At 44.7% G+C, this 27,366-nt stretch overlaps 1 protein-coding gene across 5 annotated transcripts; it reads right to left on the bottom strand.

Moving 5' to 3' along the window:
* Nucleotides 1–68: 68 nt before the first annotated feature.
* On the bottom strand, nucleotides 69–25,138 carry eif4ba (eukaryotic translation initiation factor 4Ba). 5 transcript variants are annotated; one of them, XM_070869493.1, is made up of 14 exons: nucleotides 24,916–25,138; nucleotides 22,710–22,826; nucleotides 20,918–20,972; nucleotides 20,139–20,273; nucleotides 18,761–18,859; nucleotides 16,238–16,423; nucleotides 14,987–15,230; nucleotides 13,137–13,231; nucleotides 9,886–9,915; nucleotides 7,504–7,753; nucleotides 6,542–6,579; nucleotides 4,212–4,335; nucleotides 3,704–3,773; nucleotides 69–231 (listed from the first exon to the last, which is right to left on the bottom strand). In XM_070869493.1, exons 1-14 carry the CDS (start codon nucleotides 25,015–25,017, stop codon nucleotides 157–159), a joined length of 1,620 nt encoding a protein of 539 aa, XP_070725594.1. In that variant the 5' UTR covers nucleotides 25,018–25,138; the 3' UTR covers nucleotides 69–156. The 5 variants fall into 5 exon arrangements, with proteins under 5 accessions (XP_070725594.1, XP_070725596.1, XP_070725599.1 ...); XM_070869495.1 differs by having other exon boundaries at nucleotides 7,504–7,747; XM_070869498.1 differs by lacking the exon at nucleotides 3,704–3,773.
* Between the last annotated feature and the right edge of the window lie 2,228 nt (nucleotides 25,139–27,366).

The raw sequence follows: 27,366 nt of genomic DNA, 5'->3' as shown, positions 1-27,366 counted from the left end.
CTCCATAGGTTTCATATTCAATGGCTGCAGCAGCATGCAAGAAAAAGTTCCGGGAGATGTAAGCCATATGGGTTATTAACGGTCACATTTTAATTGAAGTTCATTCTTTCAGTTCACTGAAAAGGGGAAAGTGACGTGTTTTCCTCAAACAGAACTTTAGTCTGTACTGTCTTCACCTTCTTCATCAGCATCGATCATCAAAGCAGCATACTTGCTGGCTGAGCTGAATTTCTACATAAATCAGAACAAATACACGGTACAGGATAAATGATCACACAGCTACCATGCACAATTTAAACCCAAAGATTCTTTTCGCCTCTCCTGAACAATGCCGCACTCACGTTGGGGGGGGGGGGGGGAAACGCGGTTCCTTTAATAGGGCTGTGCGGCCTGTTCAAAATTTCATGCATGCGCGCAATCTCCCGTTTGAAAGCTGGTCCCGGGCTGCGCGGGACCGCCAGACAGCTGCATGGCTTAGCTGAAACGTTGCTCCTGAAGGTGCCAAGTCTTGTGCCGGGGTGGGATGAAATCCCAGTCATCTGCAGCATTCTGGGACTTCACCCAACGGGCCATTCAGAATATTGCAACTATTCTATTGTTTTTGTGGGTGGTGGGGGGTGGGGGGGGGGGGGAAAAAAGAGGGAGAAAAAAAATGACAGCCAAGCCTGATCCCGTCCTCGCCCAGGTCCTTTCACACATGTACTTTCCAGCAAGTGTTTAATCGGGCAACAGGAACTCTGGCCCAGACATTTAGACAAGTCAATACTTCAGTTAGAACAATTGTTCAGTCCCTTTAAAAAAAATTCATACACGGGATGTGGGCGTTGCTGGCAAGGCCGGCATTTATTACCCATCCCCAGTTGCCCTGGAGAAGGTTGTGGTGAGCCACCATTTCAGAGGACAGTTAAGAGTCAACCACATTGCTGTGGGTCTGGAGTCACATATCGGCCAGACCGGGTAAGGGCGGCAGATTTCCTTCCCTAAAAAGACGTTAATGAACCAGGTGGGATTTTACTACAATCCGGTAGTTTCATGGTGCTATTTTTTTCTTCCAGATTTATTTAATTAATTGAATTTAAATCCTCCAGCTGCCGTGGTGGGATTTGAACTTGGGTCTCCAGATTAGTAATCCAGGCCTCGGGATTACTAGTTCAGTAATTTAACCACTATGCTACCGTTTCATAACATCTCATCTCCTGTGGACCTTCAGTCACTAACACAAATGTTTTGAAACCTCATCTTGACTATGTGATTTTCACCTCCGTCCCTCAATGTTTGAAGAATTTTATTTAGTTCAAGGGCTTTCTGCACATCCGACAGGAAGTTTATGTTTCCATTAAAGCAATTAAAAAATATATTTTGGCCACCTACTCCCAATGTGTCCTCTGATCACCATTACCGCAAGTAATCATTTAAAAAAAAACGATTTTGTAAACGGTCAGATAAAGCCCCAGAATCTGTACCGTTACACCCGTTCACTTTGACTTGAAGCTAAACCCAGTAGCAAACCACTACAGGGTCTGGGAGGTTGGATGGATCAGATTATGCTGTGGAAAGGGTGCATACTATTAAAAATAAAAGATCCTACAAGGCATGCAATTGATCCACCATCTTCATTTAAGCATTCGCCACACACATTGGAATGGTCAAAAGTGGTGGAATTCTGCAGGAGGCAGCCCCTGTGGAGGACCAGCCAGGACCAATTGGTCAGATACGATCAGGGACAGCAGTCAAATCTAAATGCAGATTGAACATCCGAGGATTGCGCCGTGTGACAGCCTTGCAAATAACAAGTATTTATATAGCGCCTTTAACATAGTGAAACATTCCAAGGTGCTTCACAGAAGTATTATGCGCAAAAATTGTGACACCAAGCCGCATAAGTAGAAATTAGCGCAGATGACCAAAAGCTTGGTCAAAGAGGTAGGTTTTAAGGAGCGTCTTAAAGGAGGAAAGAGAGGTAGAGAGGTTTAAGCAGGGAGTTCCAGAGCTTGGGGTCTAGGCAACAAAAGGCACGGCCACCGATGGTGGAACGATTATAATCAGGGATGCTGGAGGGCAGAATTAGAGGAGCGCAAACATCTTGGGGAGTGGGGGGGGGTTGTGGGGCTGGAGGAGATTACAGAGATAGGGAGGGGCGAGGCCATGGAGGGATTTGAAAATAAGAATTTTGAAATTGCGGTGTTGCTTAACCGGAAGCCAATGTAGGTCAGCGAGCACAGGGGTGATGGGTGAGTGGGACTTGTTGCAAGTTAGGACACGGGCAGTCAAGTTTTGCATCACCTCCAGTTTACGTAGGGTAGAATGTGGGAGGCCAGACAGGAGTGTGTTGGAATAGTCATGTCTAGAGGTAACAAAGGCATGGATGAGGGTTTCAGGAGCAGATGGGTTGAGACAAGAGGCAATGTTACGGAGGTGGAAATAAGTGGTCTTAGTTATATGCTGTGGATATCTGGTCGAAAGCTCATTTCAGGGTCAAATATGACACCAAGGTTGCGAACAGTCTGGTTCAGCCTCAGACAGGAGTTGGGGAGAGGGATGGAGTCAGTGGCTAGGGAATGGAGTTTGTGGCAGGGACCGAAAACAATGGCTTTGGTCCTCCCAATATTCAATTGGAGAAAATTCCTGCTCATGCAGATCTGGATGACAGACAAGCAGTCTGACAATTTAGAGACCGTGGAAGGGTGGAGAGAAGTGGCAGTGAGGTAGAGCTGGGTGTCATCAGCATACATGTGGAAACTGACGCTGTGTTTCCAAATGTCGCCGCCAAGAGGCAACATGTAGATGAGAAATAGGAGGGGCCCAAGGACGGATCCTTGGGGGACACCAGAGGGAACAATGCGGGAGTGGGAAGAGAAGCCTTTGCTAAATATTAGCAATTAGAACCCGATTGAGGGATCTCCAGGAAGCCACCTTGGAATGGACCTTAAATCAACCCCAGGGCAACTTCCCTGAGAGATGGTAGTGGTGCCATCTACTTATCTAGTCACTCCAGAGACTGAAGCACAAAAATCTAGGCTGACACTCCCAGTGCAGTGCTGAGGGAGTGCTACACTGTCGGAGGTGCTGCCTTTCAGATGAGACGTTAAACCGAGGCCCGGTCTGCTCTCTCAGGTGGACGTAAAAGATCCCATGGCACTATTTCGAAGAGCAGGGGAGTTCTCCCCGGTGTCCTGCCAATATTTATCCCTCAATCAACATCACTAAAACAGATTATCTGGTCATTATCACATTGCTGTTTGTGGGAGCTTGCTGTGCGCAAATTGGCTGCCGCGTTTCCCACATTACAACAGTGGCTACACTCCAAAAGTACGTTATTGGCTGTAAAGCGCTTTGAGACGTCCGGTGGTCATGAATGAAAGACCCTATATAAATGCAAGCCTTTCTTTTTCACTCACAAGGTCAATGGTTCGGCCTTGGCTGTTTGCAAACTACTGCACCCAAACCCAGAGACCGTCCAGTTAGCAGCTGAAAGTTGACTCAAACATTCCATCCGATCACCCATGTCTACACTTGACCATAGGACCTTGAATCCCAAATTATTTACCCAGCTTTTGGAAGATCTGACATGGATCATACTATTTGTTATGAACTGAAAATCTAACAATCCTTAACTTTTGTTGGTTCGAAGGAAGAGAGTTTGCTTTTACATTGCAGACAGACATGTTTTTTTTGCAATTAGGACACCATCTCTAAGACTTACAGGAGTGGGTGATTCTTCATATTTCTTTGGCTCAGTTACAGGTTTTGAATCACGGCCCTTTTTATCTTTCCTGTGCAAGAAAAGCCATAATTTTTAATTATTTAATGATTGTACATTAGAAAAGCATGCCAGGCACTGTGGAAAAACGTCATTTTAGGTGGAGATATCAACTGAATTTTGCTGGTGCACGGCATCTAGTGATAATCTAGAGCAGAATTTGGCACCGTTCGATTTCCAATGGTCAATGTTATGATACCAGGGGAGAAGTGCGAGCAGCAACATTTCCAGTGATGTTATACCATAGAGTAAAACAAAGACACAATTGTAAATGCCCCAATATCAATACCAAGTTTTACAAATCAATATAATTCCTATAAATCTTGGGCATCAGGGATCTGTGGCGCAAATGGGTTCAATTAGAACTACCCATAAAAACACAAGAAATCTTCTGACTTGATGGAGAAAAACCTATCCAATGCTGGGAAGGTAACAGTTGTAACAGACAGACCTGTCAGATTCCTTCCTTCGGTCCTTGTTTATGCCATCATTCTGCCCCCGGCTCATCCCACTGCTTACAGCACCACGTTCTTTGGGTGAAGTTTTGTCTTTCATTTCAGGTTGTGCTTTATCATCTAAAATTATACATAAAAATGCCCGTTACATTTTTGTAACATATGTAAAAGTTCAGTTCTGTTTCAATCAGAACAGTAATTTCGAAAAGATTTTGAAACACAATAAATTGCATCAAACATCAAACAGAGGCCAAATTAGATTAGAGTGCAGAATGCTTGATACATATTCCGAGAAACCAGACAGCAGCTCTTAGAAAGCGGAGTTTGGAGAAAAGAAAATCCACTCGCTTGCCTAAAGTAGAGTGGAACTGGAACATGTGCCCAAGTGTTTGCTCATTTATAATCAATTATTCATTTGCACCCCGTTTCTTTCTGCTGTGGGTGAAATACAAGTTTTTTTTAAACTGCATGTTCGCCCACTGGTACAGCTTGTACATGTATCAGATGATTCTACTCGAGTATCAGAATATATTAATTCCATTTTTGTGAAAAAACCTTCCTATACACAACTATCTTATACATTTCCACTTACGAAATGCATTGAGCCATCAATTAAAAGCTCAAATAACAATGCAAACCATCTTTATTCCTCAAATTGCAATGAAAAGGCTTCATGACCTGGTCTTTAGTCCCAGCACAGCTGCTCCTTGAAGTAACCAGACCCAGTTGAGATTTATCAGGACTTGGCAGTGCACCAGGTCAGATTGGTTGGTGCTTGCCTGTTAGCAAAAAGTAGCAGATGTGGTTGCTTTTAGATTCTCTCCAGGAGCGCCCTAGCCCACAGTGGGGGAGGGACACTGAAAATACAGGTTTCATAGGGGAAACTAAAACTAGGGGCATGGTCTTAGAATAAGGGGCCGCCCATTTAAAACTGAGATGAGGAGAAATTTCTTCTCTGAGGGTTTTAAATCTGTGGAATTCGCTGCCCCAGAGATCTGTGGAGGCGGGGTCATTGAATATATTTAAGGCTGAGATAGACAGATTTGTGAGCGATAAGGGAATAAAGGGTTATGGGGAGCGGGCAGGGAAGTGGAGCTGAGTCCATGATCAGATCAACCATGATCTTATTGAATGGCGGAGCAGGCTCGAGGGGCCAAATGGCCTACTCCTGCTCCTATTTCTTATGTTCTAAAATGTTAGTGAATGCCACTAATGTCGATTATTCAGAAATGATCTATTCAAAGTGTTTGTGGGAATACCAAGAATTCAAAGTGGGCGCAGTGGTCACATGATAAGAACCCTCATACTATTCAGTGTTCCTCGCTGCTCCTTTTATGGCCCCGACCTGCCGCTGATGTTCCCTCGCAGGTCGGGGCACGCACAGGCATCTTTTCCACCCTTCAGGATGTAGTTCAGGTCCTTCATTGAAACACCTGTGAATTCATCCTTTTTTTGGCGTGGAAGCAAGTCATCCTCGTTTCGAGGGACTGCCTATAATGATGAAATTTGAATGGCACAGACTTTTAAACAAGAGCACACCACTGTAGCATAATGTGCCTTTTACAGAATCATAGAAGTTTACAGCACGGAAGGAGGCCATTCAGTCCATCCTGTCTATGCCGGCCGAAAAAGAGCTATCCAGCCTAATCCCACTTTCCAGCTCTTGGTCCGTAGCCCTGTAGGTTACGGTACTTCAAGTGCACATCCAAGTACTTTTTAAATGTGGTGAGGGTTTCTGCCTCTACCAGACCTTTCAGGCAGTGAGTTCCAGACTCCTACCACCCTCTGGGTAAAGACATTTCTCCCCTCTAATCCTTCAACTATCAGAAGAGTCTTGCTCCATTTCCTCATTTATGCAGTTATACCTGAAGTCCACTGAGGATTATTCTTCAAGACAGAAGAATTAAAAAGGTGTGGATCATCTCCCCTCTTCCATCAACATCAGCACCAAATGTCAAAAGCTTGTCAGTTAGAATTTTTTTTGTCAAAAAGACAAACCATCCAAACTAATTTTCATTGCGGTTTACTGCTTTTAAAACACACTCCCCAAATTTCACGTGATCAAACAATTACACAATGCTCTCCATAGAATAAAACTGCTTGACAAGAGAAATAACATCTCTGAGCATTGACAGCCCAATGTAATATGAGCCAGTCATTTATCTACCCACTTGGGAGAATATTTTTCATTACTTTTTTTTTTAAGTGATTACGAAAACTATTAATATTCATAATGAGCAGAGGACAGATTCCCAGGGTTTTAAATTTCAGCTCACTATTACACCATTTCTTGCCATATCCTTATATGGTGTCTTCATATCCATACCTGTAGGTGAACCTGGGCCAGCTTTAGCACTTGATGAACTGTATTAAAGGCAGATGAAAAGACAACGGTTAGTACATTTTAAGTTCACCATTTGTCTTTAATGATTTTGTTTTTACAAACAGTCTTCAGCACATAGTGCTCAAATTATAACCCACATTTCAGAAATAAAGAAATTAAGAACATAAGAAATAGGAACAGGAGCAAGCCATCTGGCCCCTCGATCTTGCTCCGCCATTCAATAAGATCACAGCTAATCTGATCTTGGCCTTGACTCCACTTCCCTATTAATCTTCTTAAATGTGCAATGGAAGAATATAAAATGGGTGCCTTCACTGGAACCACATGTATTTGAATAGCTTAATGCTTTTGGGCAACATTTAGGGCAGTACAGCTGTTTTTTTTTTTTTACGTTTCAGGAAAAGAGAAAAGCAAAATTAGCCTCCCTCATCCTAATTTCTTCCTTCCACAAAAAGGTGGTACCAGTATATACTGGAGACTTCATCCTTGTGACGTCAAATACCACACTGTTGCAACTCAATTTTCATTGTCAAAGGGAGCAGAAACAAAATAAATTATCTATTTTTCCTTCTTCCAGTTTTTCTCTCCTGAAGGCACAGGTTTACACAGATGCAACTCCATGGGTGCCAGCAGCTCTCATACCTCCCCAAAGTGGCTATTCTTCATGTGCAAACCTTGATGTTGAGTGTTGTTCAGTGTCGACTTGCTCAGGAGGATCAGCTGAACCAATCCTATCCTCATGTGACATACACACACGTCTGCACACAGTCGTGTCTTTAATAGGCCATTTGGCTCGAGGGGCCAAATGGCCTGCTCCTGCTCCTTTTTCTTATGTTCTTAATTGGTGGGACACAAAGCAAGCTTGGAAAATCTTTTCAAGATTCCTAATGGTCCCCCATTTTACTAGAATAGTTCAGATTGATTCTGAATGTTGTAATATTTACTTGAGTGGTTTACTTGATGGTGGACTATCAGGTGAAAGGGGTGCTGTGACCTCTGCCTCAGCATTCTGGTTACTACTGGAACCTCCAACTGTTCTCTTTGTCCAGGCATTTTCTTTCGGTGGAGGGGCAGGTACCACTTTAGGTGGGAGCTGGTCTGGTTTAGCTGGTTTGGACACGGGTGACTGTGGCTCCTCCTCTTTGCTGAACACCTCATTGTCCAATGACTTTTCACTCTCTCTCCTAACTGTAGCTTCAAACAGGCACATAGAAAATTAGTTACTTTGGCAGAAAAACAGCTCAGATCAAAAACCAATTTCATAACTAGACACCAACATTTACCAACTCTACAATAGGAATGCATTATGATTGATGTTCATTTTTTGTATTTACTGCATATTACTCCAGAAGCCTACAATTTTTGCAATCATTGGCTATCAACAAGCTTTGCAGTATATTGATTATCTGACTGATAAATAGCATGATGGCGACAGAGATAACACAAGCAATAAATTACGCAAGAGGCAGAGACTGTGCTTAGTGGAATGCACATTTGCTGTACAGTAACCTCAGGACATGGGCCCAAGTTTTGGCCTCAGTTGCTCCTGATTTTTTGGAGCAACTGGTGAAGAACGGAGTATCTTAGAAATTCAAATTCTCGGCATTTAGTTTGCTCCAGTTCTAGTCAGTTAGAACAGTTTCACTTTGGAACAGAATGTTATTTTCAAAAGGGGGCGTGTCCAGCCACTTACACCTGTTTTCAAAGTTTCGGCAGTGAAAACTTACTCCAAACTAACTAAGAATGGAGTAAGTGAAGATGTTTGTACACTCAAAAAAACCTTGTGTACACTTTAGAAAATCAGGCGTAGGTTACAAATCAGGCATAGGGAATGGGGGGGGGGCGGGGGGTTTAAAGGGAAGTTTACAAACATTAAACACTTCAGTTTTACAAATAAAGAGCCATCATCAATAATAAATGATAAAAACATCAATAAATCAATCCAAAAAAATTAACAATTAAAAAAAAATAAAACAAAACATTTTCTACTTACCGACTGCAGCACCGGGAGCCCTCCAACAGCGTGCTGGGATGCGCCCCCCCCCCCCCCCACCCAGTGTGTTTCTGTCAGTGCCTCTATCTCTCTGTCTGTCTGTGTGTGTCTCTCACGCTCTGTCTGTCAGTGTCTGTGTTTCTGACAGTGAGGGGAGGGGGAGGAGGGGGGTAGAGGGAGAGAGGGGGGGGGGTGCAGGGAAGGGGGAGGGATGGGGAGGGGGAAGAAGAGAAGGGGGAGGGGGGAGAGAAGGGGAAGGGGGGGGGAAAGAGAGGAGAAGGGGAAGGGGGGGAAGAGAAGAGACGGGGAAGGGGGAAGAGGAGAAGGGGGGGGGGGGAGGAGGAGACTGAACGGGCCGGGCCCAAGACTTCGGACAGGACCCATCCCCAGCACCAGATTTACAGGTAAGTGGCGTTGGGTCGGGGGTTGGGAGCGCGGGTCGGGTCAGGGGTCGGGAGCGCGGGCTGGGTCCCGGGGGGGGGGGGGTTGGGAGCACGGGCCGGGTTGGGGGGGAAGAGGAGGGAGGTCGGTTCATGTCGGGGGCAGGAGGTCAGGTCGGGTCCGGGTTGGGGGGGCGGTCGAGAGCGCGGGTCGGGTCGGGGGGGGGGGTGGTGGGAGGGAGGTCGGTTCCGGGGGGGGGGGGGGTCGGGTCCAGTCGAGCGGAAGTCATGTCGGGTCGGGAGGAAGCAGGAGCTGGCCGTGGGAGGAGCCTTATGCACGCAGCCCCAGTGAGGCCATTCGGCCAGGGCTAGGGGCTGCGTGCTTCGGCCCCTCCCACACAGTTTTGAGCGCCTGGAGCTACTGCACATGTGCGCCCACTGTAGCGCGCATGTGCAGAGGTCCCGGCACTGTTTTCAGCGCAGGGACCTGGCTCCGCCCCTTACAGCTCCTGCTGCGCCGCGCCCGAGCTGCAAACGACCTGCAGGGAGCCGGAGAATCTGGAAGTTTTTTTTAGGCGCACTTTGTGGCGCGGAAAACGGGCGTCCAGGTCGGGGCCGCGCCATTCTAGGCGCGGCCCGAAATTTGGGCCCATGGAATGGACAACGGTTTGTATTTTTAGTTCAAGAGGAAGCAGAACCATTTCCCTCCCTATACTTCCACTCAGCCGATGAAGCACAGCCTTCTCCTCACACACAGCAAATATTGGGAGGCATGGTTCTACCCATTCCCACCATTATGGGCAAATAAGTCCAAGCTGTCGTGTCCTAGGTGGTCTTTGCACAGCAACAAAACGGTCTTATTATCAATATCAAAAGTAAACCACGTGGCAGTCTCAACATGTATCTGGAGTGGGATCTCTTTAATAAAATGGTCACAAAAGCCAAAGCTTTACCTATGTGACTTTGCAACGGTATTCTTCTATCTTTGAAGTCCCAAAACAATTAGGAAGCATGTACAAAGAAACAGCAGAGGATCAGTTTCAGCTTCAAAGAACACAATACTAACAATTAGTTTACATAAATGAAGCAATTACGCTGTGCAGGTCATCACGTTGATCATTGTGATGGCATCCATTTGCCGGTTTTGTTTTTCACTAGTCAATGTTGCAGTGAAGTGCACAGTTATGTATATTCAGGTAACAAGAATTAAGAGTTGTAAAACATCCAACTCATACAAAATATGCAGTTTCTAATGGCTTTTAGTGAAGTTAAATTGGCCATTTTAACATCTGATTTGTTAATCTATCACCACTTTATAAAGCTTAAAGTTAGACATCGTGTCAAACAGGTAGCGGAATACAATTCCAACAAGAAAATTATCTAAAAATGTTTGAATCAAAAAAAAAGAGCTGTGAAGGCTGGGCCATTGAATATATTTAAGACGGAGAGACACAGATTTTTGAGCGATAAGGGACTAAAGGGTTATGGGGAGCGGGCAGGGAAGTGGAGCTGAGTCCATGATCAGATCAGCCATGATCTTATTGAGTGGCAGAGCAGGCTCGAGGGGCCAAATGGCCTACTCCTGCTCCTATTTCTTATGTTCTTCTATATTAAATTTACATAAAAACAGCAGCTTATATGCTGGTTACCACTTCAAAACATTTACCCAATAGACAACGTGCCTACCAAAAATACACTACCCTTTGGTGCCCAAAACAGTAAAGCCTCTGTAATTACTACATTTCGGATTCCAGATTTCATTAATTACAAAAAACTTGCAAATATCTTAAAAAAGTGTGCAACTTTTCTGCTGCCTATTTAGGCCCTCCCCCCAGGACCATTTCCCAGCTGAGAGGGAAGCAGGCTACACTGGATCCCAAATCAGTTTGCTTGAAAATGTCTCATTGACGTCAAGAGTGACAAACACAAGTCTATGTTACATTATTATCTGCGGCATATCATTTGCTTGATACAATTGAAATCTCTCCAACTACAGCATTTTCTAACTATTATGTTGGTTACATATTATACAAGCTGGGGCAGAGGTCCCCAAGATGGGGTGCGTGACAAGGTTATCAGGGAGGCGTGAGGAGGCTGCCGGGTCTGACAAATTTTCAGAATCGGCTGCACCCACACCCAGCAATGCTCGCAATCCAGAGAACCTTGCTGCTGTTTTCCTGCAGCTGGGGGCGGGTGGTCATTGGGAGGCATGTGCGGGCGTTCGGACTTGTAATCCAATGGTGGCAGGCACCAGGGAATAGCCGGAGCGCAAAGCCGAGGGTGCGGATCTGTGCGATCGGTACCCGATGGCCGAACCTCGTTCCCTGGGAGTGAGCAGCAGCAGCAGCAACGGCCGGGACAGTAATCACAAACCGAGGCAGCCGCAAAGGAAATGCCGAGATGGTGTGTAGGCTGCCGGAGGGGCGCTGGGAGGGGCAGCGTTCCTGCTGCCGTGTGTTTACTTGCTGCTGCTCTCGGGAGCAGCTGGTGGTGGGGCCCACGCACGACTGGGATGGTTTCAAAGTGCACAGGGCCCGGTACTAATCAACGTCAGCAAATGTCTCGGGCACGGTCAGATATAGGGCCTAGATTCGAGGTCAAGTCACAATGATTTTTATTGCAGGAGGTGGGCTTTTTAAAAAATCAATACCTGTAATGCCCCATTTTATTACTCCATAACCTTCTTCCCACAGATTGTGCCTTGCCTGGTCCTGTGGTTAGACTGACACCGGCACCATTATTTATGTCATGTTAGCCAAGAAAATAAAACCCTGTTGCTCCAAGCAAAAATTGTTTATGAAACAAAGAATCACAAGATACAAAAATCTACCATTTATCTGACTTACAGTACGTAAACAGAATGTGGGACATTAAAGCTCCTTATTTTAACCAATCGTTCCTCCCCCCCGCCACCCCCCACTACAATTTCAAATATAGCTTTCAACATTAATAATCTTCCTTACAGTTTATTTGTATTTTATATCTCTAACCGTGGAAGAAACTAACGTTTAAGAAAAATAATTACAAATATTTCCTTTCAAATATTTAAGACCACCCGACTGCAACTGCTCTTTACCTGGGATATGAAATGGGCAGACTCCCATTTATTTAGTACCTGGGTTTTTAGACTGAGAAATAAAACTTAAGATTAAATTAATTTGCAGCTTTATTTTTCTGAATATATCTGCAACAGAACTCAGTAAAACAGAGGTTCTGCTTAAGTAAACAAGCTTAAAAATCAGGATTTTTATTCCGAACCTTCCCTGAAACTTCTATAACACCGCAGACATTTTGGAATTTGCAACTTTGACACGAATCCTCTCTCTGCTGTTTGCTTGTGTGATCTTCTCAGATACACATACAAAAAGAAACGCAGCTGTTCAATCATCGATAACTTTGTGTACTTTGCAAACATGAAACATTTCCCTTCTCTCAGATGCGCCAGAGGGAAGAAAAACTGGGTGTAAAGGTCAAACTGAGTAAAACAAAGTCTCGGAAAAAGGAACAAAACTTAAGCCCCAAGGCCCCTGAAAGGGGAGAAGGCCCCAAGGGACAAGATGGTGGCTTTCCAGCAGCACACACAGAGTTGTGTGGGTTAATTTAAACTATTTCCGTACATTATTTAAGTTATGATGTGTTATGTCACAAACATTTTTAGTACGGTATCCTGCTGGCCAAAAGCATTTTCAAGAATCGTTACTTCACTGCTCCTCCTTTCTCTCATTTCCAGCGTTTTTTTTAAGGCAACTGCTGATTGTTAATTGGTAGAGTTTGCACCTGCTTGCTACTTGTTCATTGGTGAAGTTCCCGACTTGTTGAAATGTAAGTTTTTGTTATGTTATGAATATGTTTACGCCAACCAGTTGCAACTGACACACACTTTGAATGGCTGACAAAATATGACACTTTCAAGTGTGATAGTGTAGTCAAGTTTGATGAATGCACACTAAACAGAAGACATAGTTATATAGTACCATTACTCAAGTTCTGCAGTGCAGTGGACAGATTTTCAATTATGCAAAACAACAAACTTGGCAAACAGTGCAAAAAAAATGTTTGAATATATTAGCGGTGCATTCACTTTACATCCACCTGTCTTGATAGCTCTTCAAAGAACTTATAAACAGAAAACTCCCAGAACGGCTCACGCACTGTTCATCCACACAACTCTTTAAATGCCCAATGTAACATTTGGCAATCTTACCTCGACCTGCAGGAGCACTGGTTTCCGCCGGCTGTGAAGAATCACTGGCGGTCCTTGGACGATCCACCTGATCCTCAGTGCGCCAGCTGGGATGCCTACATTGAAGCAAGCTACATCACTAAATGGCACCAACACACAGGATTTACATGTCGATCCAGAGAAAGACTAACATAGCCGGGTCACACTCAGCCAGTTCAGTCAATAGAAACATTTCCAAATAATTCAGGGCGTCAACTCAGAAACTTTGCTCTTTGGAAACATATGCACACAAGAATGTAGGAAGGAACCTTTTGGGTTAAAACTTTGTAAATTTCTGTTGGTCTGTTAGAAGTGTAAATGCAATGTTTTGCACCCTGCTAGAACAGCAGTTGGTGCAAAAATTGCAATCTTAAAGACTACTTTCTTATTCTTAGGCCCCATCACCACTTACATTGTGTTGGGAGTTATTCAGCAAACCTTTCCCAGTTATCCCCAGTAATGTTTTATTGAAGAATTTTCATTGGGTATCTTTGGTATTAGGTAACCAACACAGACTCAAACTATTTAAAATAGGCGAACCAAAAAATGTACAAAATGTTCACCACCACAATATTCCATTCTTTTTAAACGTCGTATATTATAAGCATCCAGGAGAAGAGTAATTTACAACCAAGTTAATTTGTGAACAGGATATCGAATTACTGCATATGCCTTCAATGTCATTTTTCAAATTGCAAAGCAAAAGTTGATTTTTTTTGTGCCGAGTGAAATTTGCAGGTTTAGGTGAGGAATCCTGGAAAATCAATTGATATGGGGCAGAGTGCAGGGACTATAGGCACAAGAAAGTAACATGTTTCACTGGTGAGGGCACAGAGGGAAGAGACTGATCAAGCAAAATAATGGTTACAGACAATTGCAATGTCATCCCTACGGTCATACACAACGCACATTAAACAGCCTCTGTTCTGTGCAGATGTTAGCATCCCCTTCACAGTACCGGCAGCGTATTATCGAGTGCAACTGTATTACCTAAACACATTTCCATGGGCCTTGAACCAACATGGCCTCTGTACTGCTGTAACCCACTTGCAAACTATGGAAATCTCATCATAAAACAGTATTCATCTGATATCATTCTTTTAGCCTCAAGAGTGATATTTGTTGGATTTTTGGTCTGCTGAGTCAGTCTATTTATCTGCACAAGATTAAAGCAGATCTTTAATACTAAAACAGCGTTCATTTCTGCAGTATTTTAAATGATGAAAAAATCTTGGATATGTTGCATAGATATAATTTAAACAGCATTAGAGTTCAAAACATGGATCAGATGGATTGGGGCACAAGTTGAGATCAATGGTGGGAGGCATTGCAATTTAAACCCTTTGAAGGCTTAAAAAGCCAACGGTTGAGAGCAAATTAGAGTGCTGTCAGTCCAGCTTCTGCAACTGAACACCCATATTTAATAGCTGGTTGCCTCTACAACCTCAAGAACACGTGCAAGCATCGTTATCAAGAGCTTGTGAACTGCAGACTGCATCTGAGTAAACCAGCCCTCCATGCAGCTTGGACGACAAATGTTGCAATTACTGATTTCATAGGAAACACGTATAGATCAGGTAAGATTTCACTACACCCTTCAAAGTGGCGTAAAGTGCTTTTCGGATGTCTAGCTTCCAGAGAGAGGTTGGCAAGATGAATATCAATTCTCTCAGAATAAAGCTGCACTCCGAGAGCCAAAAAGCTGTGTTGGATTTCAGTGCGATAAGCAAAATGTACCACTAGCTCTTCCTGGGTCTTGGCATACACACATTATTTTTGACTAGTCTCATTTACCCTGAAAAAAAAGCACGGGTTCATTTGGACGAGCTCACCTTTCCCTTGGCTGCTTGACCCCTTTAATTCCCCTTTCTTGATCATCTATTTGCCGCTGATACTTTTCTTGCTCTTTCTTCAATCTCTCCTCAACCTCTCGTTCCTTAGCTGTTGTATCCACTGGCTTGGCAGCGCCAAATATGGATGCCGATCTTCCAGATGACTGTGCAGTTGGTGCTCGGACAACCTCTTCCTTTGGAATGCTGCGAGGTTTGAGGTTCAGCTTAGGTCTCTGCACAGACCCTGTGAGTACAAGTTCAGAATACAAAATGCTTAAAATGCATTCAACAAAGCACTGATGCCAAAGAGCCCAAATCAGAAGTGCCCTGCACATTTTGCACTCCTGTTGACAATCACCAGATGACGCTCATTCAGATCGACTTGCAGTTTGAAGTTACATCACAAAAAGAGCAAAACTATTGTATATGTCAAAAATTAAAGATAAGGCAGTTTGATCATTGGAGACAAAGCAGTATTGTGGTGATCTCTCTAGCGTTATAGTGAAAAGTTTCCATGACCTTCAGCATGGTGATAATCTCACAGGTGCAATGTAGTTGGGACAGGAATATCAGGGTGAAAGTGCACTTTAAGTTACGGAAATTACAACTTTGCGCACAATGTTTGTAGACTACCATTCTGACTTTGGCCGGAGGAGTTAGTGTCCCCCGGAAGAGCAGTATATTACAAAGTGTTTCCTAACTTGTCCCACTACCATCATTTTTGCCCATCATCCCTTTTGTCTCTCTAATCTCTCCTGCCTTCCACCCTATCACAGACCTTCCCTTTTGTTCTTTCCTCCCCTCCCCCTTTCAGTGCCCCAGCACTGTTAAGAACCTGTTACATCTCTAACATTTGCCAGTTCTGACGAAGGGTCATCGACCTGAAACGTTAACTCGGTTTCTCTCCACAGATGCTGCCCGACCTGCTGAGATTTCCAGCATTTTCTGTTTTTATTTCCGATTGCAGCATCCACAGTATTTTGCTTTTATATTACAAAGTTACTTCAGTATAGCATCGAAATCTAGATCAAGGAGTCAGCATCCACCGTGGCAGAAGTGAATACGAGAGGGGTTAATGGGCAGGATGACCGTGCACAAGACACCCACTTGTAAGATGACACATGCAGGTAAGTATAGCAGTACAAGCTCAGCGTTACTGGGAAAAGACTCAAAATGCAATGTGAGCTCTTCCAAGGTGGGGATCAACTTATTTTTGATAAAACATTTCCTTTACTAAGAGTAATCAGTTACCTCTATCGTCCTGTCTCGATTCATCTCTTGAGCCATAATCACTTCTCCTCTCCTCTCTTCCAGCAAAGCGGTCAAATCCATCACTGAAGCGGTCGCTGTAACGATCACCACCACCTCTGAAATCATCACTCCGTTTATCATCATAATTATCTCTCCTGAAACCACTGCCAAATATACGCCGGGTGCCTAGAAAACAATTCGCTCTGCTGAGACATTCCTCAAGCACCACTGAACAGGTTTTCACTTGCGTGGAAAAATAATTTTCCCCGCAGGAATGCAAAAACTCTCTTACTCACCTTCATAACCAAAACAATGTACCTCATTTACTCTGCCTTCAGGGGAAACTGCAGCACCCCTTGCGCACTTTGGTAGTACCAGTAGAACGTAAATTTCTATAGAACGCCTCATTTGTAGGAAAAACTCTTAGCGCTCAACGTCCGTTGAACAGGATTTACGTAATCCGCTTCACTTGTGGAATAGCACTCAATATTTCTAAATGTTGCATGTTCCTTAATTAAAGGCCCAGGGTCCCATTTAGCACTAAATGGAGCGAGCTGCTTTTATGCTGTTTCTCGGTCTTGGCAACAGTTAGTGAAAGGCACCAGCCCAGAAAGCATATTAATGGGCCCACCTTAATCAAAAAGAGCTTTTTCGGAACACAAGTATAGATATCACAGCAGCAATCTCAGAACAGGAGAGTGTTATTCCACTGCAGCGAGTTAGCAGTATGACAACATTGGTCAGAACTTCCTCCGCAATACCTCGAAAAATCTACTGGTTCCAGTGTGTGCTTCTTACATAGGAGAATGGACTTCTGCCGAGTCAGACACTTTACACAGTTCAAAGCATAAAATGACTGAAAACCTCCCCCGTCCCCACCAATTGGAGGTTGTCTGGATACAAGAAAACTTTTCTCTTTGGTTATGGCATACACTACTTACCGAGTCGGAACGATAAAATAAAACACCTCACACTCACGTAATGCTATTTTTCACAAATATTTTAGGCACAATAACTGAAGGGACCCAAAAGGAACATCCAAGCCCCCTGCTCTAATTATATCATGTCCTTGTGCTAGGGTCTGAAGAATCAATGAGAAGAAAAACAGATAAGGTATAAGTATAACTAAACACAAGAGCTAAAAACTGTACTTGCTGCTCCCAAAACTCAATAGGCCTGGCTTTGGAAGTCAAATAAAGGCAATGCCTGGAGAGCTTGGTGCCTTCTCAAAATGGAAAAAGAGGAAAAGAGTGACATACGGCAACGATCCTGGATCACACGGTGAGCAGTTCTGATATCACCAGGGTCGAGCAAACATGCCACTCCCCAGAGCTAATCAAGATTTAAAAACAAATAAGTTCTTACAATGTGTTGGGATGCCCAAAGAGAGCTTAAAAATCAAAATGCCTCAGATCCAACTAACCCAGGGGGGGGGCGGGGGGAGATCCTTGCCAATATATTCTCTGAAAATATCCTGAAGCTACTGTGAATAAAATTAAATTAAAACAGTAAAAACTAGTGCTGAGACATTCCCACACAGTTCAAATTTGGACATTTAAAATCGGGTGTTCTAATCTGTACCCATCTGATGCATTGTTTTTAAAAGTAGTAAAAAGTACGACAGACAACAAATTGCACCAACAGATCCGATGTGCAGCAAACTTGATGTCTTGATCACTCCAACCAATTACTGGCTCACATTTAACTTTCTAATATTGAAAAAAAAACTCAAAAAGATTATATGATTGCACTTTCAAGCCAGCTTCCTTCCAAGTGTTCTAAAACAAGTGCTGCACAGCTTGCTTTGCTACTGTACTGCACTCCCGAGTGCCGCAGGAAATGATTCTATACTAGCAGTGTGCTATAAACAGATCTCTGCTTCATCAATTGGAAACCCACTCTCTTAAAGCAATAATACAACAGCAAATAATGGACATAGTTTGAATTAAATTGGAAACGTATACAGACTGTGACAAAAAATTAAGTTCTTTTTAACTATATTTCTCCCTTTAGAATACCTTATAAATACTACAATATTCTAGTCAGGTTAGACTGACCCTTCCGGTGTGCAATCCTATACATGCTGGAGCTGGCCATATACAGCAATACCTGATTTATAGCTTTTGACAGAAGTGTGGGGAACCAACCAAAAAAAAAACTAATTTAAATAGGTTTGAGTCCCCTTTGAAATAATTTACTGTACAATGTGTGCTTATCTAGGATGCTTATAGAAATTCCCACTTAAATAGGACATTGTTAGGCTTTGGGGAAGCGGAGATTTTTAATGAGACACTTCACTAGTGTTTTCAGTGATATTAATGTGCTGCCAAAGTGGATGGGCACAGTCCTAATTTAGATCGAGTGTATGTACTCGTTTTATTTTAGTGTTCAAATGAGTACACCCGATGACCAAGATGATTGAATTAGTGTTGAAAAGCATTGTTGTGCATCCAACAATGGCCCACAGTGTGGTAGAAGGGCGGGTGCTTTTCACCCCGTCGTCGTGACCATTAGTGAACTCACCTCGGTCATACCCACGATCCCTGAAGCTGTCATCCCTGAATCTATCTCCATCCCGGCGAGGACCATCCCGGTCACGGGATTCGTAACGGTCCCGAGTTCCTGCAAAACCAGGAGGCGGAAATGTTGAAACGTTTCAAGAAACCGTATACCAAAAGAATGCTTACCGTTGAAATCAGAGTCAATGGAGACGAATGATTTCACATGAGAAATGTAATAAGCGATACATAATGTCTGAAATTAGGCTGCTACACTGCACGGCACAATATGCAAGAGAGTAGACTGGAAGTGTTGCGCACGCATTAGTGGAGCAGGTAATCAGCAGTCGCAGTGCATCATGTCTATCCTGAACTCAACTATAAAGGAGCACCCGTGCATTGAAAATGGGCAAATGTTACCAACACTGTACCATCTGCTTTCTAAACCTATCATTTTCACTTGCCTTAGCGGACTGACAGAACATCCCAAGGTACTTTACAAGTGCAGTGTGTGTGTGTGTGTGGGGGGGGGGGGGGGGGGGGGGGCGGGGAAAGAGAGAGGAGAAAGAGAACGAATACAATCTAATGAACATGGAAATAAAGCCATTGATAGAAATGAGCTAACTGCGTTCAAACAGTTAGGAGTGGAACCATGCAAAGGCAGTTCCATTGAGCTGAACAACAGAGTAGAGACGATGGCGGATAGCGTGGTCAACCATGTCAGCCGCTACCTAGAGGTCAGGGAGAAAGTGCCATAGCTGCAGTGCCAGAGGATGCAATTCACGACTTTAGCCAGGGTGGTCTCAGTGCTGCGAGCAGGCCTGAAACTTGATTGGAGGGATTCAAACAAAGTGAGTTTTGGGGACAAAAAGCAAAATAACGCAGATGCCGAGTTTGGAGACAGCTGGGTGAAGGATAAGACATGTGTGAGGACCTTGAGAGGAAAGGGAACTTGGAGGTAGGGCAATAGCTGGAGGACAGAAGGGTCAAGAATCAACATTTCGTTTGGTACTAATCAAGGCGAGAGATGTCAGCGGTTGCAAAGGGAACACTTTTGCCACTTTGTCACCTGGTGTCACTGTTAAACACTCCCAGGTCACAGGCAGAGGGTGATCCGCCCTCAAATGGGCCCCAGCTCCAAACTCGAGTGTTTTTCATGCACCATTTCCAGTTTCCACATCAGCCATCACATGGCCTCGGAATGAGATTGCCAATTTATGTTGAATTGTGCGCAGTGGGGTGATGCCTATTAAGAAATTTCACACAAGGCCTCTAGAGCAGGGTAGGGAGGGGGACTTTTATACAAATCAAACAGAGTGGATTTGAGCCCAGCATCATAGAAAGCGTGCTAACCCATTGCCTCAGCCCGTAAAGCCATGGAATACATTATCTGATGAACTCACTGTCCCCAAATGAATCTTCCATCCTTCTTGATGGATAATCATCGCTGCTGTTAGTTGCTGGTCGAGCCCTCCAGTCAGACTCCATCTCCGCGTCACGAACTCGGTCACGCTCTCCGCCCCTGCCCGATTCTCTTTCTGGATTCAAAGTGGAGATGGAAACCATTTGGTTAAAATCAAGCCCAGCAGGAGCTCTGGGGATTGTACTTTAATTTACATTCTATATTCACCGGTCCGGTGAGCCATGAAGTACAAACATTTCTAGGTCAGTCCTTAGTTCACTGGCCAAGATCAAAGGAAAAAAGTACAATATTATATAGGCAAGTTACTGATCGAGTATTTGATTAGAGAATGTTCAAAACATACTTTCCTAGGATGGTTATTTTCAAACAATTTTATTGCAAAAGATCATTAACGTGAAATGTTCATGTTGTGTGAAGCTGCTCTGTAGAAATATTGGTGAAAATCCAAATCACATCACAAAAGCAAAGTGACATCACAGAAGGCAGTTTAAATTAGAATTTTTCTGGTCAATTAAAATAGGTTTACTTTTAAAATCGCAATAGAAAATACACCAATGTTACAAGGAGAATAGATCACAGACAGCAAATAAATATCCATCTCCCTATCTGTAAGCTGATCATAACCAGCTTCGAACTTTAATCGCAAATTCTAAGATTAAACTCCAGTTGTAAGCTCAATACTAGTCATTATACATTGTCTCATGGAACATACAACTCATTTCAGATGGCGAGCTAGCCATTACAATATACAAACCACACCTTTTTCCTGAGCTTGATCAGCAATATCCACCCTTATTCTTCGATTCTGCAACATCTAAATGCAAGAATGAAAACGTTGGAACATGGTGCGAAAAGCATACATTTAGGACTATTACAAAGCATATTAACTGGAATTTCCCATCACAAACACTGCAAAGAACTTTGAAAAAAAAATCGAGAAATAGTTCAACCATTTTGTGCAAAATGGCCACGTCCCAAGAAACGACATAGAACGGTTAAAATTAAGCCTTCATGTCTAAAAATGGGGAATCAAGACCCTAAAAATTAACCAAATGCTTAAACACAGAGGTGCAAGAGGCAGGAAAGCTGAAAGAGACATTTTGCCAAGAGAAAGTAAGGAAACGAGTTTCATCTGAATAGAAGTTTAACTCGAAATGGGCCCGAATCCTCAAGACCAGGGAGGCAAGTGAGAATTGATTCTAATTAATTCAGACAAGAGTAACACAGAAGTTAGGAGCATAGTAATAGCAGAATCAGGAGCTGAGCTCATGACGTGTGTAGCATCATGTGGGATATTCAGGGTCTGCACGTATTCAGAAGGGGTACGTGTGTTAAGTGTCACGCGAGAATCTGTTGCTGAACCTCAGGACCAGTTGGATTTGCTCCACAACATACGTGGACAAGAAAGGTTTCTGGAAAATACATTCCAAAAGGTTGTCACCCCACAAACAGGCAGGGATGAAGAAGGGACAGACGGAATCTATACAGGAAAACCCTGGAGTTCGAGACTTGACCCACAGACCTCAACACCCGTGATAAGAACAGGGATTGAGGCACAGAGGACTGCAAGAGCAACACCACAGCACCATGCAGCAAGGGCCATAAAAAAGAAAAATACTAGCCTCGAGAATAGGAGACTGGGAGTTGTGGGGAATGGTGCGTTGCCTCCCAGACGCCAGGGTAAGGAACATGATCCAAGGGAAAAACTTCTGAAAATGGAGGAAAACCTGCAGGAAATTTAGTTCATGCAGGAATAAGTATAATGGAGTTTGAGGAGTTCGACGCTAGATTAAGGCCCAAGACATTGATAGAAGTCATCTCTGAATTACTCTCGGTGGTACGAACTGGACAATTTAGGGAGAAGCATGGCTAGAAAGGAGCATAAGGGAGGATTTCAGATTCCAACACTAATGGGGCAAGTTCTGTGGCAGGGAAAGCTATACAGGACAGGCTTCACCTGGAAGAAGCCAAAAGACCCAGATGAATTTCATACAAGAAAAATAGCCAGCAAAAGCTGTCGTATGCTGAGGTTACTGTTGCTTCCAGTGGATATAAATGACTCGGAGCTGGTAATAGAAACAATGATCGCATGGCTCCGGTTGGAGTGGAGTGTAGAATGTTTCGGTGCAAGGGGTGTCGCAGTTGTGTGGGGCGGACTGGTTGGGCTGGGTGCTCTTTACCTGTCCGCCATTGTTCATAGGTTTATATGTAACCTTCAGGGCTGCTGACCGAGGGCCGTGCGGCTTTTTATCCGGGCCGGAATGGCCTCCTTCCGTGCTGTAAATTTCTATGTTTCTAATGTTGCAAGTTTATAGAAGACTCCAAAATACTAAACGTAAGAAAGGCTTATTTGCATGAAAAGCTGGTAGAAAACATTTGGTTCTTGCTAGCAGTATGCACTCCTAAATAGCAGCAATAAAAAAAAGTCAGTGGGACAAGAACTAAAGTCAGAACTTTTTGATAATCATCTAGATTAAAAAAACAAGACATAAAATATAACATCGTAGTATTTTAAAGAAAAGCATTATAAGGCTGAAAACATTTACTATACCTCTTCATTGAGACTCAAAGCATTCATGAGCGATTCCACATCGTCAAACTCAGCATAACCAAATCCCTTCAATCTGTCCTGGTTGGTGGACTCTCTTGGCAAACGGACTGCGCTGATCTTTGGGAGACCAAAAAAACAGCACATTATACATCGAGCATACTATACACAACTGCACACTGTTGAGGTTCACTTTGGACTGACAATTTCACTCAGAAGCATTTGAAGTTTTATCTCTTCCTCCCTTCCCCCTGAAGGTGTAGACTCCGTGCTGGGGTTGGTTCTACAGGCATTAGCTTCCCTCTGGTATCTTGCTTAAATCAGCATTCTTCGTGTGCAAACTTCGACAGTGAGCATAAGCAAGCTATTTGATTGCAGGGGGCATTAAGGCCATGTTCAATCCTGTCTATACACACACATACTTCCAGAATTCCACATCATTGACTCAGGGGTGCTGGTTGACAACTAAGTCAACACAGACCAGAGATCTTCCTCCTGTGTCAGGCAGCTATCCACTGCATACAATGTTGAGCCATCGGAGTAGGGGTCCTTTAGAAACACAGATCCCTGGTTCTTTCCAAATTAGTTTCATTTCAGCAGGTTCTTAATTCATCTGTGAAACGCACTACCCATAAATGTTTCACAGTGGCTAAATGGTGAGACTCAGAAATATAAAGGTCCCAAGCTTTGAAAATGGTGACTGTTAGATTCTTTAAACTAGGCATTAAACTACTGGAACACGTTTTTGAAAAATAACATGCTTATGAGGTGCACAACTGTATTGTTGGGAAATAGAAACCACTCCCAGTTTGTGGAGTCCACTGATGAATGCAGAATGCTCAACACCGCCCAACATGCCTTACCTCAGGGTATCTACCCTAGTACACCAGTCAAAATCCTTGAATTCCCGACCCAACACCATCGTGAAGTACTCAGTACAAGGGCTGCAACGTCAACACCCACCACAACGTTCGAGGCAACTAAGGATGGGCAACGAATGCAGCCGTGTCCATATCCCAAGAACAAAAAATTCCATTTCCTACAGTAGCTGCCCTTGCAGTCTGAGGAAGACTGCCATTCAGGTGCAATTTTGCGCTGTGAAATCCTGCCAGCTAGCGATCGTATTGAGATAGCACAAATTCATTTCGCTCGAGACCTTTCCATCACGAAGGAAGACTTCATCTGAGCTAGATATGAACCCAGATTCGAGATGAAAGGACAGTGATTTAACTTACTGTACCTTTTGTCTCACATTTTATCAGGATAATAATCAGAAAGATGAGCAAATTTTACAAAAGTTTCCTCAAAGACGGTGGAGCTCATTTCAAAAGTCAAGTTACTTTGAGGAAAACGTTATGAACACAGAGGGCCATCTTTTAAATATTTAGCACAATATATCGGCACTATTTTACCTGTGTCTTGTTCAAGTGTGCATTTTTTGATGCATTACTGGCATATTTAGGACTGTAACGTCATCTTACACGAATTGGAATGTTGGTCCCCTCCCCCCTCCCAACAATCTATTTGAGGTACTCAAGTCTGTGTGGAACATCAATTGTATAAGTCAGTGGTTTTAGTCACAAATATACACGGGTATATTTTTAGTGTAATAATACTGCACAAAATAAAGTCTCATCAGGTTCTATGGCCTATTCCTGGCTTCCTCTCGTCTTGCTCGCAAATGCAATCGGCACTGCAATAAAACCGGCAAATCATCTCCATCTCCTCCTGGGGAAGCATCCTTCCCAAACAGCTTGGCCAAGATCAAACGGTCAGTGGGTGGAGAAGTGTAAAGGTACATTTTCTACCTTTAAGGTTTCCAGGAAGAGACCTTTCACAAAGCACAGTGGAAGAGGACTATAAACACATATTTCTCCTGGAATGGAGGGATCACCCGCTGCCTCTGACGGAAATCTTTGGTGGGAACAAGCAAAGAGCGAGCATCAGCTGCACATTCAGATCTACTATTGAGGCCTAGCCTCAGGCATCCGTACAACCTACTCAAACCTACCTCCTTTATGACATCTTCCATTGCCATGCAGAACACCAATCCGAACTATTGCTTGGCACCATGGAATATTTTGCGAAGTTAAAGATTCCATACAAGTGTAAGTTGTCAGTGAGACTTGTGCATTGTTGCTTTAAAAAAGCTAGCTGCCTTAATAAAGTCACACACTGCGCAAATTGGATATCACGCTCATTTACTTACATTCATTCCGTGGAAGAACTTTCTGATGCATTCCTCAGACACATCATAAGGCAAATTGCCCAGAAAAGCGGTGTATGGTGGTTGTTTTGGAATACGGTTCATATCAACATCTGGTGCCCGAGCAGCACGAGGTGCTGTTGGCAGTAATGCCCGGTTAATGGCAAGCTTATAAACATCCTCATCATTCCCAGGCCAGGCAGTGGAAACTATCAAAAAAGACAATGAAAACACAGATTAAACACATAGAAGCTTTTGCTTTTGAAGTGGCCTGGACACTGAGCATCTTATTTGATGAGCGTATATTCACAGGGTCAAGATACACAGGCACCTTAACATCATTGGCTCAGTTGGAGGGGGGGAGGGGCGGAAAAGACAAAAATGTTTATAACATTACACATTAATAACAATTTTTTTTGTTAAAAATCAGCAAACTCTGTTGCTATAAAGCTGTTACAAAAATGAACAATGCTTTCTTCAGTTCACTTTTATGTTTTGAATATTTTAAGGATACAGCGCTGATATCAATTGGATACTTTCTGTATGTTTACGGGTTTTATTCTGTGCTTTCTACATATAAAATATTATTCTCACTGGCACATCGTGTGGTCGGTAGTACTCAGATTTAAATTCTTTGGGTTTCCAACTTAGAGACAATTTTTCAGGCTGTATTTACCACAACTTGAGCATTAAAAATACAAAGTCAAACAGATTTGGGGTCAACTTTCCAGGCTGCACTGATCAAATAACAAGGGATGAGCATCTCCCACTATCAGGTTCCGAAATTGCTCCAACATCTGCACTGAGCAGGCAGAGTGAAAGTATACTCAATAGGATACAACAAAATCATTCTTTCCAACAGTCTCCTCTTTCCAACAAAGGCACAGCACCAAAGGGCAAACAAAATGCTGTCAGTTTTGTCAATTCTGTTCATCTTTGAAGAGTATATGGGGGGGGGGGGGGGGGGGAGAAGGAGGATGGGGGGGGGAAAGAGAGAGGAGGGAGGGAGGGGAGGAGAGAGGAGGGAGGAGGGAGGGGAGGAGAGAGGAGGGAGGGAGGGAGGGGAGGAGAGAGGAGGGAGGGAGGGAGAGAGAGGAGGGAGGGAGGAAGGAGGAGGGAGGGAGGGAGGGAGGGAGAGAGAGGGAGGGAGGGGAGGAGAGAGGAGGGAGGGAGGGGAGGAGAGAGGAGGGAGGGAGGGGAGGAGAGAGGAGGGAGGGAGGGGAGGAGAGAGGAGGGAGGGAGGGGAGGAGAGAGGAGGGAGGGAGGGAGGAGAGAGGAGGGAGGGAGGGGAGGAGAGAGGAGGGAGGGAGGGAGGAGAGAGGAGGGAGGGAGGGGAGGAGAGAGGAGGAGGGAGGGGAGGAGAGAGGAGGGAGGGAGGGAGAGAGAGGGAGGGAGGGAGGGGAGGAGAGAGGAGGGAGGGAGGGAAGGAGAGAGGGAGGGAAGGAGAGAGGAGGGAGGGAGGGAGGGAAGGAGAGAGGAGGGAGGGAGGGAAGGAGAGAGGAGGGAGGGAGGGAAGGAGAGAGGAGGGAGGGAGGGAAGGAGAGGAGGGAGGGAGGGAAGGAGAGAGGAGGGAGGGAGGGAAGGAGAGAGGAGGGAGGGAGGGAAGGAGAGAGGAGGGAGGGAGGGAAGGAGAGAGAGGGAGGAGGGAAGGAGAGAGGAGGGAGGGAGGGAAGGAGAGAGGAGGGAGGGAGGGAAGGAGAGAGGAGGGAGGGAGGGAAGGAGAGAGGAGGGAGGGAGGGAAGGAGAGAGGAGGGAGGGAGGGAAGGAGAGAGGAGGGAGGGAGGGAGGGAAGGAGAGAGAGGGAGGGAGGGAGGGAAGGAGAGAGGAGGGAGGGAGGGAAGGAGGAGGGAGGGAGGGAGGAAGGAGAGAGGGAGGAGGGAGGGAGGGAAGGAGAGAGGAGGGAGGGAGGGAGGGAAGGAGAGAGGAGGGAGGGAGGGAAGGAAGGAGAGGAGGGAGGGAGGGAGGAAGGAGAGAGGAGGAGGGAGGGAAGGAGAGAGGGAGGGAGGGAGAGAGGGAGGGAGGGAGGGGAAGGAGAGAGGGAGGGAGGGAGGGAAGGAGAGAGGAGGGAGGAGGGAGGGAAGGAGAGAGGGGAGGGAGGGAGGGAGGGAAGGAGAGGAGGGGAGAGAGGAGGGAGGGAGGGAGGGAGGAGGGAGGGAGGGAAGGAGAGAGGAGGGAGGGAGGGAGGGAAGGAGAGAGGAGGGAGGGAGGAGGAGGAGGAAGGGAGGGAGGAAAGAGAGGGAGGGAGGGAGAGGAGGGAGGAGGAGGGAGGGAGGGAGGGAGGGAGGGAAGGAGAGAGGAGGAGGAGGGAGGAGGGAGATGGAGAGAGGGAGGGAAGGAGAGAGGAGGGAGGGAGGGAGGAGAGAGGAGGGAGGGAGGGGGAGGAGAGGAGGGGAGGGAGGGAAGGAGAGAGGAGGGAGGAAGGAGAGAGAGGTGGGAGGAGAGGGAAGGGAGGGA

The sequence above is a fragment of the Pristiophorus japonicus genome, chromosome X (assembly GCF_044704955.1).
Source record: "Pristiophorus japonicus isolate sPriJap1 chromosome X, sPriJap1.hap1, whole genome shotgun sequence".
In the NCBI taxonomy this organism is placed as follows: Eukaryota; Metazoa; Chordata; class Chondrichthyes; family Pristiophoridae; genus Pristiophorus; species Pristiophorus japonicus.
Note: the sequence above shows the minus strand (reverse complement) of the source record. Positions and strands in the feature narration are given on the sequence as shown.